This window comes from Salmo salar, chromosome ssa01, assembly GCF_905237065.1.
Source record: "Salmo salar chromosome ssa01, Ssal_v3.1, whole genome shotgun sequence".
Taxonomy (NCBI): domain Eukaryota; kingdom Metazoa; phylum Chordata; class Actinopteri; order Salmoniformes; family Salmonidae; genus Salmo; species Salmo salar.
Window position 1 is genome coordinate 29,212,114 of NC_059442.1, and position 16,636 is coordinate 29,228,749.

The following is a 16,636-nucleotide window of genomic DNA, read 5'->3' on the forward strand; positions in this document are numbered from 1 at the left end:
AACCTCTCCCTCAATGTGATAAAGACAAAGAAGATGACTGGACTACAGGAAAAGGAGGACAGAGCACGCCCCCATTCTCATTGATGGGGCTGTAGTGGAGCAGGTTGAGCGCAGGTTCCTTGGTGTCCACATCACCAACGAACTATCATGGTCCAAAAACACACCAAGACAGTCGTGAAGAGGGCACGACAAAACCTATTCCCCCTCAGGAGACTGAAAAGATTTGGAATGGGTCCTCAGATCCTCAAAAGGTTCTACAGCTGCACTATCGAGAGCATCCTGACTGGTTGCATCACTGCCTGGTATGGCAACTGCTCGGCCTCCGACCACAAGGCACTACAAAGGGTAGTGTGAACGGACCAGTACATCACTGGAGCCAAGCTTCCTGCCATCCAGGACCTCTATACCAGGCGATGTCAGAGGAAGGCCCAAAAAATTCCCAATGACTCTAGCCACCCTAGTCATAGACTGTTCTCTCTGCTACTGCACAGAAAGCGGTACCGGAGCACCAAGTCTAGGTCCAAAAGGCTTCTTAACAGCTTCTACCCCCAAGCCATAAGACTCCTGAACAGCTAATCAAATGGCTACCCAGACTATTTGCATTGAGTCCCCCCACCCCAAGTTTTACACTGCCACTCTGTTTTTTATCTATGCATTGTCACTTTACCTACATATTACCTTAATTACCTCTAACCTGTACACCCTGTATATAGCCTCATTACTATTATTTTATTGTTGCTCTTTATTATTTGTTGTTGTTCCATTTCTTTTTTTCAGTTTTAGTAAATACTTTAACACTTATTTTTCTTAAAACTGCATTGTTGGTTAAGGGCTTGTAAGTAAGCATTTCACTGTAAGGTCTGTTGTATTCAGCACATGTGACAAAAACAATTTGATTAGATTTTTGACTTCACATGTTTAACATTAGAGAAGCTTCCATTAAAGGAAACCCTCTTCTATTAGATAGATAGCTCTGAATCCACGATATGGCAGGGGTTAAAAAGCCATAACACATACGTTTTGTCAACAGGTTATGGTCAATAATAAAGGCTGCACTGATATATACTAGTACAGCTCCCACAATTTCCCCAACAGTTTGCTAAGAGCCGGCAGCAAGCTGATTGGTTCTAACAGCCAACCTTTCTTGGGTAGCGAAATGACTTTTGCTTCCCTCCAGGCCTGAGGACAAACACTTTCCTCTAGGCTCAGATTAAAGTTAAGACATAATATACTGTAGGAGTGGCTATAGAGTCAGCTACCATCCTCAGTAGCTTTCCATCTAAGTTGTCAATGTCAGGAGGTTTGTCATTATTGAGCTATACTTTTTCCACCTCTCCCACACTAACTTCACAAAATTCAAACTTACAATGCTTTTTTTTCATTATTATAATTTTTTTTATACATGAATAGGATGCCACACTGTTTGTTGTTGGCATTTCCTGCCTAAGTTTGCCCACTTTGCCAATAAAATAATCATAAAATTGTTTTTTTGCCAACATCAAATGGTTTTGTGATAAGCTCTGATTTGATGACAGATGGAGTTGAATTTGTCTTACTGCCCATAATTTCATTAAAAGCACTTTCCCTCCATCATCCTTTATATCATTGACCTTGCCTTCATAATACAGTTACTTCTTCTTTTCGTTGAATTTAGTCACATAAGTCAGCCAGTCAGATGTGCAGCCAGACTTATTAGCCACTCCTTTTTCCCCCCATCTCTTCCAACCATACAGTTTTTCAATTCCTCATCAATCCATGGAGCCTTAACAGTTCTAACAGTCACTTTAACATGTACATGTTAATCAATAATTAGAAGAAGCAATTTCATAAATTAATCACGTGCAGTCTGGATGCTCCTTATCAATCACAGACCAACAAAAATATATAAACTCAGCAAAAAAAATAAAACATCCCCTCAACTGCGTTTATTTTCAGCAAACGTAACGTGTAAATATTTGTATGAACATAAAAAGATTCAACAACTGAGACATAAACTGAACAAGTTCCACAGACATGTGACTAACAGAAATTAAATAATGTGTCCCTGAACAAAGAGGGGGGTCAAAATCAAAAGAAACACTATTTGGTGTGGCCACCAGCTGCATTAAGTACTGCAGTGCATCTCCTCTTCATGGATTGCACCAGATTTGCCAGTTTTTGATGTGAGATGTTGCCCCACTATTCCACCAAGGCACCTGCAAGTTCCCGGACATTTCTGGGGGGAATGGCCCTAGCCCTCACCCTCCGATCCAACAGGTCCCAGACGTGCTCAATGGGATTGAGATCTGGGCTCTTCGCTGGCCATGGCAGAACACTGACATTCCTGTCTTGCAGGAAATCACGCACAGAACGAGCAGAATGGCTTGTGGCATTGTCATGCTGGAGGGTCATGTCAGGATGAGCCTGCAGGAAGGGTACCACATGAGGGAGGAGGATGTCTTCCCTGTAATGCACAGCGTTGAGATTGCCTGCAATGACAAGAAGCTCTGTCCGATGATGTTGTGACACACCGCCCCAGACCATGACGGACCCTCCACCTCCAAATCGATCCCGCTCCAGAGTACAGGCCTCGGTGTAACGCTCATTCCTTCGACGATAAATGCGAATCCGACCATCACCACTGGTGAGACAAAACCGCGAGTCGTCAGTGAAGAGCACTTTTTGCCAGTCCTGTCTGGTCCAGCAACGGTGGGTTTGTGCCCATAGGCGATGTTATTGCCGGTGATGTCTGGTGAGGACCTGCCTTACAACAGGCCTACAAGCCCTCAGTCCAGCCTATTGCGAGCACTGATGGAGGGATTGTGCATTCCTGGTGTAACTCAGGCAGTTGTTGTTGCAACTCAGGCAGTTGTTGTTGCCATCCTGTACCTGTCCCGCAGGTGTGATGTTCGGATGTACCGATCCTGTGCAGGTGTTGTCACACATGGTCTGCCACTGCGAGGATGGACAGCTGTCCGTTCTGTCTCCCTGTAGCGCTGTTTTAGGCGTCTCACGGTACGGACATTACAATTTATTGCCCTGGCCACATCTGCAGTCCTCATGCCTCCTGCAGCATGCCTAAGGCACGTTCACACAGATGAGCAGGGACCCTGGGCATCTTTCTTTTGGTTTTTTTCAGAGTCAGTAGAAAGGCCTCTTTAGTATCCTAAGTTTTCATAACTGTGACCTTAATTGCCTACTGTCTGTAAGCTGTTAGTGTCTTAACGACCATTCCACAGGTGCATGTTCATTAATTGTTTATGGTTCATTGAGCAAGCATAGGAAACAGTGTTTAAACAATTTACAATGAAGATCTGTGAAGTTATTTTGATTTTTACGAATTATCTTTGAAAGACAGGGTCCTGAAAAAGGGGCGTTTATTTTTTTGCAGAGTTTATGAATCCTGCAGAGATAAGGTAGGTCCTTCTGTATGGTGCCCTCTCCTGATATTCCCAGTCTGTAAGGATGACCTGTGACTTTGTTCAAGACAGACAGCTGAAGCATGGGGTTTCTCTTTTTGAGCTCTGTATTGATAAAGGTGCATGGGGCATCACACTGTTATGTGAAACCTCTGAGGTGGTAAACAAGATTATTGAGACATCAGATGCTATAAAACCATATTTGTAGTCTATTATGTTTGTAGTTTATTGTATTCTACTTTTTTGGAATAATTGCTTAGCAAATTAGCTTGGACAAGCTTGCCCAAGTGCTGTGGATCCTCAACTGGGTTTCCGTGGTGACAGTCATGATTCTGTTCAGTTTGGGACTCTTCCTGAAGGTGGAGATCAACAAGCTGACGGCAGAGGAACCTCCACTACGTCCCCAACATGTTCATCGCAACAGGCCTGGAAGCTGCTGATGCTACCATACATCATCTGCACCTTCCTCTTCACCTTCTGCATCCTGGTGGGGCGCTCGTGCTACGGCATGTGAAGTGAGCTGGACAAGGCTCTGAACTTGGGGCTGGGGGACGCCATTTGCTACTATTAAGAAACAAACACACCAGGGCAGGCCACTGCTTCCTGAAGCACACTGTGGACCTGCTACAGATCAAGTTCCAGTGCTGCGGCCACGCCGGCTTCAGAGACGGGTTACAGATACCGCCGGCTTCAGAGACGGGTTACAGATACCGCCGGCTTCAGAGACTGGTTCCAGATACCGCCGGTTTCAGAGACTGGTTCCAGATACCGCCGGTTTCAGAGACTGGTTCCAGATACCGCCGGTTTCAGAGACTGGTTCCAGATACCGCCGGTTTCAGAGACTGGTTCCAGATACCGCCGGTTTCAGAGACTGGTTCCAGATACCGCCGGTTTCAGAGACTGGTTCCAGATACCGCCGGTTTCAGAGACTGGTTCCAGATAACGCCGGCTTCAGAGACTGATTCCAGATAACGCCGGTTTCAGAGACTGGTTCCAGATACCGTAGGGAGGTGGTGGAGAAATTAAAGACTAGGCCGATACCCTACATGACACGTTAGACAGAGAGCCCAGCCCTGGGCCCCATCCAGCACCAAATCTCCAACAGCTCAACCCACTTCAACTATGAATACCAGACAGAGGAGCTTAACCTGTTGAGGAAGGGTTTCCGCCAAGCCCTGCTTGAGTACTACACATACATCATGCAGTCCAGCGGCCTCACCGTCTGGCTGATTGACGTGAGCACAGTTGTGTCCTTATAAACTGTGATGTGGTTTCAATAGTAGTATATGGCACCTGCAAAAGACTCATAGTCAAAATCAAATCAAATTATCACATGGACAGCAAACACAACTGGTGTATTCTTTACCTTTCCAAGGTTTGTACAAACGATGCAGCATTTAAAACATGATAACACAAAATAAAATAGTAACTAACACTCAACGTCTAGTTTTGATTTACATTTGCTTGAGTTGTCAGGTGAATTCAAAATACACATCCCAAACCTACAGCTACTTTTGGGAACCACATATTTTACTCTGGTCCACTATAAATGATAAACAAAAGTTATATCTATGTACAGTATATTACATGGTCTAGGGATTACCTCAGTAATGTTTGTTTCCTGTTGTAGCTGTCGGTGCTGGCGGGGATGCGTTACCTCTAGACATCCCTAGAGAACGTGCTGAGACGGGGGGTCCAGACTCCGAGTCAGATGGCTGGCTCCTGGAAAACAGCTTTCTGGAGACAGCCCGTTCCAACTTCAATATCATAAAGAGCCTGGAAAAATGCTAACAGATTGACACAGCCAACAATGGTGATCCCAACATCGATGTCCCCTCCACAGCCCATTATGGACCAGACAACGTGCCCTTAAAAGCAGATACCTGTGGCCAGTTGACCCCTGCTCTAACACTTACCTTGAAGTCCACTCCACAGGGTCCTAAAAAGGTGAACAACCAGGCAAGAGACATCAACTCAGTTTGTCCAAAGGACAGGAAGTGCCTCGAGCAATAAAAGCGACATAAATGCTTGCCTGAAAGAAACATTGTGGCGGCATATGACTAGCTAACATTATTTTGCAAACCAAGCAATGTTCGTAAGAGGGAGGATTATCATTACAAGAGGGATTTACTGATATGACAGTCTGCAAATGTGTTTGCAAAAGGAGACATCCAATAGCAGATTGGTACAGAACACAATATCATAATTGATAGCATGGAAATGTACAGCAGAGATTGTTTAGCAATAACATACAAACAAAATCCATGTGTCATTGATTCTATGCCATGATGTAAGGCCTTGTTACCTCTTTACATATAACCATATCAACAAATTAACTTAAGAGTAAAAGCCAAACTGTGCTTATACCGCATTTAACTTTACTCAACGCTTAACAGTGACGTGTATTCATGAATGCCAAAATTGTACCAATAAAACCTCCCAAAAATATAAAATAGTTGATATTTCGTCTCGCTGTGTTTCATAATTTCCCTTCAATTCGCAAGAGGCTAAATGTTTCTCACCGGAGAAAGCATCCGAGCGAGCAAAACAGCGCCCCTCTGTCTCTATATGTGTAGCCCATATATCTGATGCTGTCTGATCAAAAAGAGTATGATATTGTTGCTGCCTGTCGCATTGTATGCAAGGGAAGCCAGCGAGCATTTGGCCTCCCTTTATATTTTTTAAAATAAAATAATGGCCAATCGGCGTTGAGCTAAACTGAGTGAGCTCAACTGTGAACGGTCGTGGTGCACCAAAAAATGTGTCAAGGGAAGCCAGTTCTGATTTGGCTTCACACCAATCACATCACATCAAAAGCCAAATATCATTGACAGAAAAAAACAGGAATTGTTTCATCTCATTGTGTGTTGTCCTCCGGGGGCTAGCTAGCTAGCTAGCTAAAATTGTCCCATTCCTAAATTAGCCATGGATGGAGAGGGATTTGGACTAGTTATTTTACTTAATTCTCCGTACTGGCCAATTATTATAATGGCGTATGTGATCCAACCATAAATGCATACATAGTGCCCCTTGCCTGAGAGGATGTTAGTTCAATAGGTAGCTAGATGTAGTAGGCTAATGTTAACTAGCTGCCTCATTGTTGCCCATGAAAGGAAGTTAGGCTAGCGAGCAAGAATTTTAGCCAGGTAGCCTAGGACAACAAAAACTAAAAGTGTGTAGGCTACTGTATGACAGAGTCATAGACCGTTTCGGCAACATGAAAAAGAGAGGAAGATGGCATTGGCATTTCTCTACAAGTAGGCGGAGTTAAAAAACATGTTGGGCAATATCGGTCCACTAATACAGGCCCATTGGACTACTTTTGTGAGAAACACATTTTTTCCTATTTTACTATCACCCCTTCTTCCCGCGGCTATACATGCATGTACCCAGAACTTAATCGAGCAGCTGACCAATTACACAAGACTTTCGTTCTGAGTTAATCGAGATTAGTCGAATGTAATGGCATTGGTCCAGGTCAAAATGTGCTGACCTTTTCCCACATCAATGGGACAAGCTTTCCCACAGAAATGGTAATTAAGTGTGTGCTGTCTTAATAAAATTATTTTGGCTTTTATAAATATGCTCTCTAGTTTTGCTAAAGCTCTAGACCAATGCAAGTAAGTATGTCTTACTTCAAGAAATCTTACATATAGTGGAAGGATGTATGCGAGTTTGAGGGGGTTGTAGGATAGACAACACATACAGATGAAGAGCCTAATGGAAAGAGTTAAAAGCTTGTAAATACTAAATCATTTTGGAACTTAGACAGTTACCAAGGTTTTGCTGATAGTTGTTCGTTGGGTTTGTTCAGTACAATATTGTTTACGATTAGTAAAGACATTCTGTAGGAGAAAAGTGAAGACCAAGCACAGACAAGTGTTGGCACTTAAAATAAATATCACTAGTGCTATTTTTGTACTGTAGACGATTTACAGGAGCAATTAGGGTTAAGTGCCATGCCCTAGAGCACACAGATTTTTCACCTAGTCGGCTCATCAAAAAAGCAACCTTCGGTTACTGGCCCAGCGCTCCATCCTAATCCTCTGCAGCAAGTCTGTATGCATATAGCTAAGTTTGTGATGAACCTGATTGAGATTTCTAAGCAATAGCAGAATTGTCCCAAGGACCCCCACTGCCTCGAATTACCCCTAATCTATGTCAGAACGGGATCTCACCTCCAATCAATCTGATGACACATGCTATTATGGCCACACACCATACAAAGGAGGGAGAGACTACTTAAGGCCCTGTTTAAACTACAGATACTACCAATCAACACAATATGCTATCTTATTTCAGACTATAAACAAAACTATGTAGGTTCTCCGTCAGCCTTGATTCGCTGTGGAATTAAACAGGGAAATATTAGCAAATCTGATTTACACAGGTGCTGCTAAGCAACAATCAACAGTATCATTCCTGCAAGGTAAATCCTTACAACAGCCTCAAGTGCTGCCAGGAAGTAGTAGTTATTAAAGCTAAGTACTATAGTGTGTAATATAAAATATGGTAATTATTGTAGGAAACATGAGGTGCTAAGGGCACTTTATAATAAGGACATGGGATTTGATGTCAATGTGCAAGTCACTGTACTGACATATGATGCAATGAGGGTGATGAGAAATACTTAAGTCAGACAGTATCTTCTCTTTCGTAACATTTTGTAGTATTTTTATTTAGTCTTCAGTGTCTGAAAAGAGAGTAAGTGCAAAATGAACAAACGACATTTGTGTTGATATTCCCAGTCAGACAAAGAGGGCACAAGAACTCGTCTAGATCATGTCTTTATTCAGACAGCCTGGTTATCATACAGCACTGTCAAGCAACGCAAATGAGGAAAAACAAAACCATACAGTATATGCACAAAACTTCCTTTTCCTGAAAAGTTTGATGTAATATCAAGTGTATTTTTATAGCGATTATTCTTTTTCCATGTAGCTACTCTCCCATAAAATGTACATAATTGTCTTAAATACACTAAATGTAGTAGTGATGTGCTCTTATTTACTTGTTAGATTAGTCATGTGTACAGAATACATTTTGCGTTGCTGGTATGAACCTTTTTGTCCCCATTAGCTACAATATGATCTATTTGAATGTCATTTTCACAGCACAAATAATAATTTCAAGAGCAGTTGACAATGTTCCCATACACAATTATTTAAAGGAGTTACAACAAAAGAAGCATCTAATAAGTGTATCAGGTTGGCAAAATATGGAATTTCAGTGAAGACTGACTCTTTTACATGTACATATATTGAACACTTTAGTAACTTTATTTCAAAAGTGCTTTCAGATTAACATTTAATTGCTATCTAATTCATTCAGATTACAATAAGTAATGTTTGTACAGTAAAATAGTTCATTATCTCTTCATATACTTTTGCATTTGACCAGTATAGAAATTGCTTGTACATCTATTCATACAGTGCCTTTAGAAAGTATTCACACCCCTTGACTTTTTCAAAATGTTGTGTTACAGCCTGAACTTAAAAATGACTAAATTGAGATTTATTTGGTCACTGGCCTACACACAATATCCCATAATGTCAAAGAGGAATTATGGTTTTAGAACAGTTCTTTTAGTAAAAAATGAAAAGCTGAAATGTCTTGAGTCAATAAGTATTTAACCCCTTAGTTATGGCAAACCTAAATAAGTTCAGGAGTAAAAATTTGCTTAACAAGTCATAGAAGTTGCACGGTCTCAATGTGTGCAATAAGTGTTTAGCATGATTTTTTTTTATGTCTACCTCATCTCTGTAACCCACACATACAATTATCTGTAAAGTACCTCAGTCGAGGAGTGAATTTCAAACAAATTCAACCACAAAGACCAGGGAGGTTTTCCAATGCCTCGCAAAGAAGGGCACCTATTGTCAGATGGGTAAAAACATTTTTTTTAAAGCCGACATTAAATATCACTGAGCAATAGTGAAGTTATTAATTACACTTTGGATGGTGTATCAATACACCCAGTCACTACAAAGATATAGGCGTCCTTCCTAACTCAGTTGCTGGAGAGGCCAATGGTGACTTTCAAACAGTTAAGAGTTTAAAGGCTGTGATAGGAGAAAACTGAGAAAGGATCAACAACATTGTAATTACTCCACAATACTAACCTAATTGACAGAGTGAAAAGGAAGCATGTACAGAATAAAATATTCAAAAACATGCATCCTGTTTGCAACAAGGCACTAAATTAATACTGCAAAGAAATTTGAAAACCTAGAGGAAAATCTGGTTCAGTCTGCTTTTCACCAGACACTAGGAGAGGAATTCACCTGTCAGCATGACAATAACCTAAAACACAAGGCCAAATATACACTGGAGTTGCTTACCAAGACGACACTGACTGTTCCTGAGTAGCTTAGTTACAGTATTCTGCTTGAAAATCTATGGCAAGACTTGAAAATGGCTGTCTAGTAATGATGAACAAACAACTTGACAGAGCTTGAAGACTGAAAAACAATGTGCAAATATTGTACAATCCGGTTGTGCAAAGGTCTTAGAGACTTATCCAGAAAGACTCACCGCTGTAATTGCTGGCAAAGGTGATTCTAACATGTATTGACTCAGGGGCCTGAATACTTATGTAAATGATATATTTCTGCATTTCATTTACAAACAAATTTGCTAAATAAATTTATTTTCTTTACTTTGTCAATATGGGGTATTGTGTGTAGATGGGTGAGAAAAAAACGACTTAATCCCTTTTGAATTCAGGCTGTAACACAACCAAATGTGTAATAAGTCAAGGGGTATGAATACTTTCTGAAGGCACTGTACATTATCTGGGTCATTCCATGAATAGAGTACCTTTTGCATCCCTTTAATATTTAAACAGAAATTGTGCACAAATAATGAATTTTAGAAGCCCATTACATTAGAATGATGTGCTATTTAATATAGACCACATGGAAAATTCAAGAAATCAGATGTCCCTCGTCATGTTTTCCGACTTCTAGGAAGGTTTTAACCCACTTAACCCCATAACGTCTCCAAGTTCTCACCATCATTGTAAAGCCCTAGTTTTTGAGGTTTTGACAAAGTCAATTCTGAAGATAAAATAAATTGTTATGTGTTAAATCACATGTCCCTCATTTTAAGGTCAACCCTGGTGAGTGGACAGAACTCTCGTTTTAATATGGTGAATGAATTCCTTGTTAAAATATATTTTTTTAAAGAAACATTGAACATCTAATAGTGAAATCATAGTGTAAAAACAGGTGATCTGGATCTAGTATTTTTGGCAATTCTCTGGTGTTTTGTGGTGGAAAACTGAGTCTGTCGAGGATACCACGTCAACCCTATTACCCGTAGATAGATAGGCTTGAAATGCTTTGATTTTATTTTAAGTGTCTGATTTTATTTTAAATGTCTGAAGCTTGCACACAACAAGCTTTCATTCCCCGTCACAGGGAGATTCATGACTGATTTAAGATGAAAACCCTCAATCCTGTTACTTTAATGCCACTTTACCGGCCCTTACTAGTCCTTTTTTTATTTAACTCCTTGAGATGGAAAACATGTTTTTTTTATTAAGTTTAACATGGTCTTTATGCCAATGTTAAAATGAGGTGAAATTATTATTTTTTTTACAAAGTTACACTAACCAAAATGTACTCTATTTGTGGAAAGACATCTATTTATATAATTTAAAAAGGGTGATGGTCAGTAACATGGGCTAGGTGCCATGCAAACAGTCTACTGTGACAGAAAGCAAAAAATATAGAAACAGGAAGCATGATCCCAAAGACATTTGCAAAAGAGTAAACTCAACTCCCACACTGCAAGACTCACTAAAGCCATTGTTTTATCATCTCTATAAAGTTTAAAACAAAAGGAGATGGAAGATAATTCACAGCATCACTTGGGAGAGAGTTTATATACACAAGCTGACGGCATAAAGATACTGGGGTGTTTGATAGATGTATTTTCCTTTAATAAGATTTTCTATGGAGAAGGGGGACGTTATTCCTAGCATTACTCATAGCCCTCTCACAGCAGACAAATTCAAACAAGGTGACTTCAGTTCCCAACCATCTCCTCCTCATCGCTCTCTGTCCTATCTGCACTCCCTTTGGGATCCTGGGGAGGAATGGCTGCACAGGGGCGCACCGCTCCCGGCCATGACATATGTAGGTGGGCGTGTGGGTGTGTGTGTGTGTGTGTGTATATATATATGTGTGTGTGTGGGCTGTGCCCCCTGGCTGTGGCCTCCAGACCTTGGCCCTACCCAGCAGCACACATAACCTGGTCTTGGGCTCACAGCATCTGCCATTCGAAAGCAAACATGACGTTGACCACCTCCAGGCTACGGGCGATCTCCTCCAGGATACAGTGCTGCTGCCACAGCTGGTGGAGCTTCCGGTACCTTTCAGGGCACAGGTGCAGGGGGTTCCCCCTCCTAATCTCACATTCACATACAGTCCGTCAGTGACACAGGTTTGCTTTACAAATATACAATTCTTCTACAGAACGACATCAGAGATAGATGTAATGAATGTTTCAAAAGTAAAGAGAGGAGATGTGGCCAGCTTACCCTAGCTGTGGGTCAGTCTCTCCGTAGTCATCAAGATAAGGGGCTGGGTAGGTGCTTCCTCGTGTCTTACTGGCCATCAGGACCATCTCACACTCTCTTATCCTAATCAGTGGGGGGGGGGCAAAGCAATCAGTAGAAGCCTTATAGAACATATGAACATGTTTAACCACATGCCCACCCTGTCCCTACAGGAGCCCTTGTCCCCGACCCACCTGAGGAACATGCCCACCCTGTCCCTACAGGAGCCCTTGTCCCCGACCCACCTGAGGAACATGCCCACCCTGTCCCTACAGGAGCCCTTGTCCCCGACCCACCTGAGGAACATGCCCACCCTGTCCCTACAGGAGCCCTTGTCCCCGACCCACCTGAGGAACATGCCCACCCTGTCCCTACAGGAGCCCTTGTCCCCGACCCACCTGAGGAACATGCCCACCCTGTCCCTACAGGAGCCCTTGTCCCCGACCCACCTGAGGAACATGCCCACCCTGTCCCTACAGGAGCCCTTGTCCCCGACCCACCTGAGGAACATGCCCACCCTGTCCCTACAGGAGCCCTTGTCCCCGACCCACCTGAGGAACATGCCCACCCTGTCCCTACAGGAGCCCTTGTCCCCGACCCACCTGAGGAACATGCCCACCCTGTCCCTACAGGAGCCCTTGTCCCCGACCCACCTGAGGAACATGCCCACCCTGTCCCTACAGGAGCCCTTGTCCCCGACCCACCTGAGGAACATGCCCACCCTGTCCCTACAGGAGCCCTTGTCCCCGACCCACCTGAGGAACATGCCCACCCTGTCCCTACAGGAGCCCTTGTCCCCGACCCACCTGAGGAACATGCCCACCCTGTCCCTACAGGAGCCCTTGTCCCCGACCCACCTGAGGAACATGCCCACTCCAGCCCCACAGGTGGCAGCGTGTGCGGTGCAGGCGCCCACCTCCTCCCCGTCAAGCTGGCTATGACAGCAGGTGCTCTGGGAGCACAAGATGGTCCCACAGAAGAGGCACAGGGTGGGGTGCTTCCTCTCATCGTCTGTGGAGTTAGGACACCTGGACAGGAGAGCAGAGAGAGAAAGAGAACTCAGTCTCTACTGGAACTCAACAGCTCTCCAATCACTTAACCAGCATCTATGATAATCCAAGTCAGACAGTGGTGGCTACTTACTGAAAGTGACTGGCTTGATTGAGGAGCGCACTGTAATCCTCAGGAAGCTCAATTAACCGATTCCTTTTCCTGGGATAACTGCAATAATCATTTTATCAAAGATTCAGTTACTCATACGGAAGAAAGGAAAATAAAATCTGAAATATTTCATTCTGTTGAAAAGTGAATTTGAGCTTACCTGATTGTCTGCATTTCCCCTTTTAGGGCTTTGGTTACAGCTGGGTGCCCACACCATCTGAGAGACAGAGGCCATCAATGAAAAATATATCTTAAGTACATCAAACAATTAACTTAGAAACATAGCTACCATCACAAATCTGATAATAAGAACATCAGTTAGTAAATGTTCTATTAAATTCAATGTATTTTGGCTGTGACTAACAGGTTATTGATATTACCTCTGTAATAAGGGAAAGACAGTCCCACGGTGCTCCCGGAAGAGCTGGAACACATCGCAGGGCAATGCCAGATAACTGCACAGTGCCTCCATCTGGCCTTGAGATGTAACTGCAGTCAAGACAGCATGAATGATTCAGTCAGTAAAACCCTAATCCATTCAATCCCCGTACACACCACAATAGTCTGAGCCCTGAGATACCTACCCGTAGTACTGGAGAGCTCCTCTGGAGGGGGCACCCCTGTAAGGCAATTGAAGAAAAGGGCAGCGCAGCGCAGGAAGGGCGTGACCCCTCTCCTCACTCTGTCTGCCACTGAGCTCCCAGACACGTCTGACCTCAGCCTGGACAATAAGACACACAATCTGCTTAGGAAAACAATAGACCTTTGACTGGATGAGCATGAACGGAAAATGTCCAAAAATGACCCACTTCACAATTTACAGAAAGTACACTACCAGTCAAAAGTTTTAGAACACCTACTCATTCAAGGGTTTTTCTTAATTTTCAAAAATGTTCTACATTGTAGAATAGTGAAGACATAAAAACTATGAAACAACACATATTGAATCATGTAGTAACCAACAACAAAAAAAGTGTTAAACAAATCAAAATATATTTTATATTTCAGACCCTTTGCCTTGATGACAGCTTTGCACACTCATGGCATTCTCTCAACCAGCTTCACCTGGAATGCTATTCCAAGTCTTGTTGGCTGCTTTTCCTTCACTCTGCGGTCTAACTCATCCAAACCATATCAATTTGGTTGAGGTCAGGGAATTGTGGAGGCCAGGTCATTTGATGCAGCACTACATCACTCTCCTTCTTGGTCAAATAGCCCTTACACAGCCTGGAGGTGTGTTGGGTCACTATACAGTTGAAAAACGAATTATAGTCCCACTAAGCCCAAACCAGATGGGATGGCGTATCGCTGCAGAATGCTAAGTGTGCCTTGAATTCTAAATAAAAATCAGACAGTGTCACCAGCAAAGCACCCCCACACCATAACACCTCCTCCTCCATGCTTTACGATGGGAAATACACATGTGGAGATCATCCGTTCACCCACACCGTGTCTCACAAAGACACGGCAGTTGTAACCAAAAATCTCCAATTTGGACTCCAGACCAAAGCACAAAATCTCCACCGGACTAATATCCATTGCTCGTGTTTCTTGGCCAAAGCAAGTCTCTCCTTCTTATTGGTGTCCTTTAGTAGCAATACAACCATGAAGGCATGATTCACACAGTCTCCTTGGAACAGGTAATGTTGATGTGTCTGTTACTTGAACTCTGTGAAGCATTTATTTGGGCTGCAATTTCTGAGTCTGGTAACTCGAACTTATCCTCTGCAGCAGAGGTAACTCTGGGTCTTCCATTCCTGTGGCGGTCCTACTAAGAGACAGTTTCATCATAGCGCTTGATGGTTTTTGCGACTGCACTTGAAGAAACTTTCAAAGTTTTTGAAATGTTCCATATTGGCTGACCTTCATGTCTTAAAGTAATGACAGACGGTCGTTTCTCTTTGCTTATTTGAGCTGTTCTTTCCATAATATGGACTTGGTCTTTCACCAAATAGGGCCATCTTCTGTATACCACCCCTACCTTGTCACAACACAACTGATTGGCTCAAATGCATTAAGGAAAGAAACACCATAAATTAACAAGGCACACATGTTAATTGAAACGCATTCCAGGTGACTACCTCGTGAAGCTGGGTGAGAGAACGCCAAGAGTGTGCAAAGCTGCCATCAAGGGAAAGGACGGCTATTTGAAGAATCTCAAATATAAAATAGATTTTGATTTGTTTAACACTTTTTCTTGTTACTACATGATTCCATGTGTTATTTCATAGTTCTGATGTCTACACTATTATTCTACAATGTAGAAAATAGTAAAAGTAAAGAAAAACCCTTGAATGAGTAATTGTTCTAAAACTTTTGATCAGTAGTATTTATTACATAAAGAAATACAGAGAAGACAGCATTCCTTCTTACCCGCCGGTACACTGTGACACAGCGGCATAGAGCTCTGCTGCTGCCCTCTCCGCCTCTCCCTCCTCTCCCCCAAACACTGCTGTGTCATCTGTGGAGGAGAGGAGGACCTGCACCATGTGGGCCATGGTGACCAGGTGCAGGATGTAAAGGTGGTTGTAGGCAGAACTGACAGCAGAGGGTTGCAGGTCTACCGCCTCCTCCTGGTAGAGAGCTGGAATGGCAAGCACCAGCCCCACCTGACAACACACAGAGAAAGGTTGGTTATCCCCAGAGCGTGTGGAAGACCTACTGTATGCATCAAACAGAACATTAACTTCCTTCACTAAGGTAACCTGCCTAAATGACTACCGACCCGTAGCACTCACGTCTGTAGCCATGAAGTGCTTTGAAAGGCTGGTCATGGCTCACAACACCATCATCCCAGAAACCCTAGACCCACTCCAATTTGCATACCGCCCCAACAGATCCACAGACGATGTAATCTCTATTGCACTGCACACTGCCCTTTCCCACCTGGACAAAAGGACCACCTACGTGAGAATGCTATTCATTGACTACAGCTCAGCGTTCAACACCATAGTGCCCTCAAAGCTCATCACTAAGCTAAGGACCCGGGGACTAAACACCTCCCTCTGCAACTGGATCCTAGACTTCCTGACAGGCCGCCCCCAGGTGGTAAGGGTAGGTAACAACACATCAGCGACGCTGATCCTCAACACAGGGGCTCCAACATGATCATTCAATTTGCAGATGACACAACAGTGGTAGGCCTGATCATCGACAACAACAAGACAGCCTATAGGGAGGAGGTCAGAGACCTGGCCGTGTGGTGCCAGGACAACAACCTCTCCCTCAACGTGATCAAGACAAAGGAGATGATTGTGGACTACAGGAAAGAGAGGACCAGGCACGCCCCATTCTCATTGACGGGTATAGCAGGCTGAGATCTTCAAGTTCCTTGGTTGTCCACATCCCCAACAAACTAACATGGTCCAAGCACACCATGACAGTCATTAAGCAGGCACGACAAAACCTATTCCCCCTCAGGAGACTGAAAAGATTTGTCGTGGGTCCTCAGATCCTCAAAAGGTTCTACAGCTGCACCCTCGAGAGCATCCTGACTGGTATGGCAACTGCTCAG

The 16,636-nt window shown here is 43.3% G+C and overlaps 1 protein-coding gene and 1 pseudogene across 1 annotated transcript in view; one reads left to right on the forward strand and one right to left on the reverse strand.

Moving 5' to 3' along the window:
* The first annotated feature begins 3,444 nt into the window (after positions 1-3,444).
* LOC123726663 (photoreceptor outer segment membrane glycoprotein 2-like) lies at positions 3,445-5,922 on the forward strand (annotated as a pseudogene).
* A 2,247-nt stretch (positions 5,923-8,169) lies between these two features.
* Positions 8,170-16,636, reverse strand: part of ubr1 (ubiquitin protein ligase E3 component n-recognin 1) — a 34,992-nt gene continuing 26,525 nt past the window's right edge. The window contains exons 38-45 of the mRNA XM_014187517.2: positions 15,496-15,731; positions 13,707-13,843; positions 13,503-13,611; positions 13,283-13,339; positions 13,105-13,182; positions 12,819-12,989; positions 11,944-12,045; positions 8,170-11,808 (exon numbers count right to left, since the gene is read on the reverse strand). Coding sequence (XP_014042992.1) covers positions 11,667-11,808; positions 11,944-12,045; positions 12,819-12,989; positions 13,105-13,182; positions 13,283-13,339; positions 13,503-13,611; positions 13,707-13,843; positions 15,496-15,731 — 1,032 coding nt within the window. The 3' untranslated portion in view covers positions 8,170-11,666. The remainder of the gene's footprint in view (positions 11,809-11,943; positions 12,046-12,818; positions 12,990-13,104; positions 13,183-13,282; positions 13,340-13,502; positions 13,612-13,706; positions 13,844-15,495; positions 15,732-16,636) is intronic.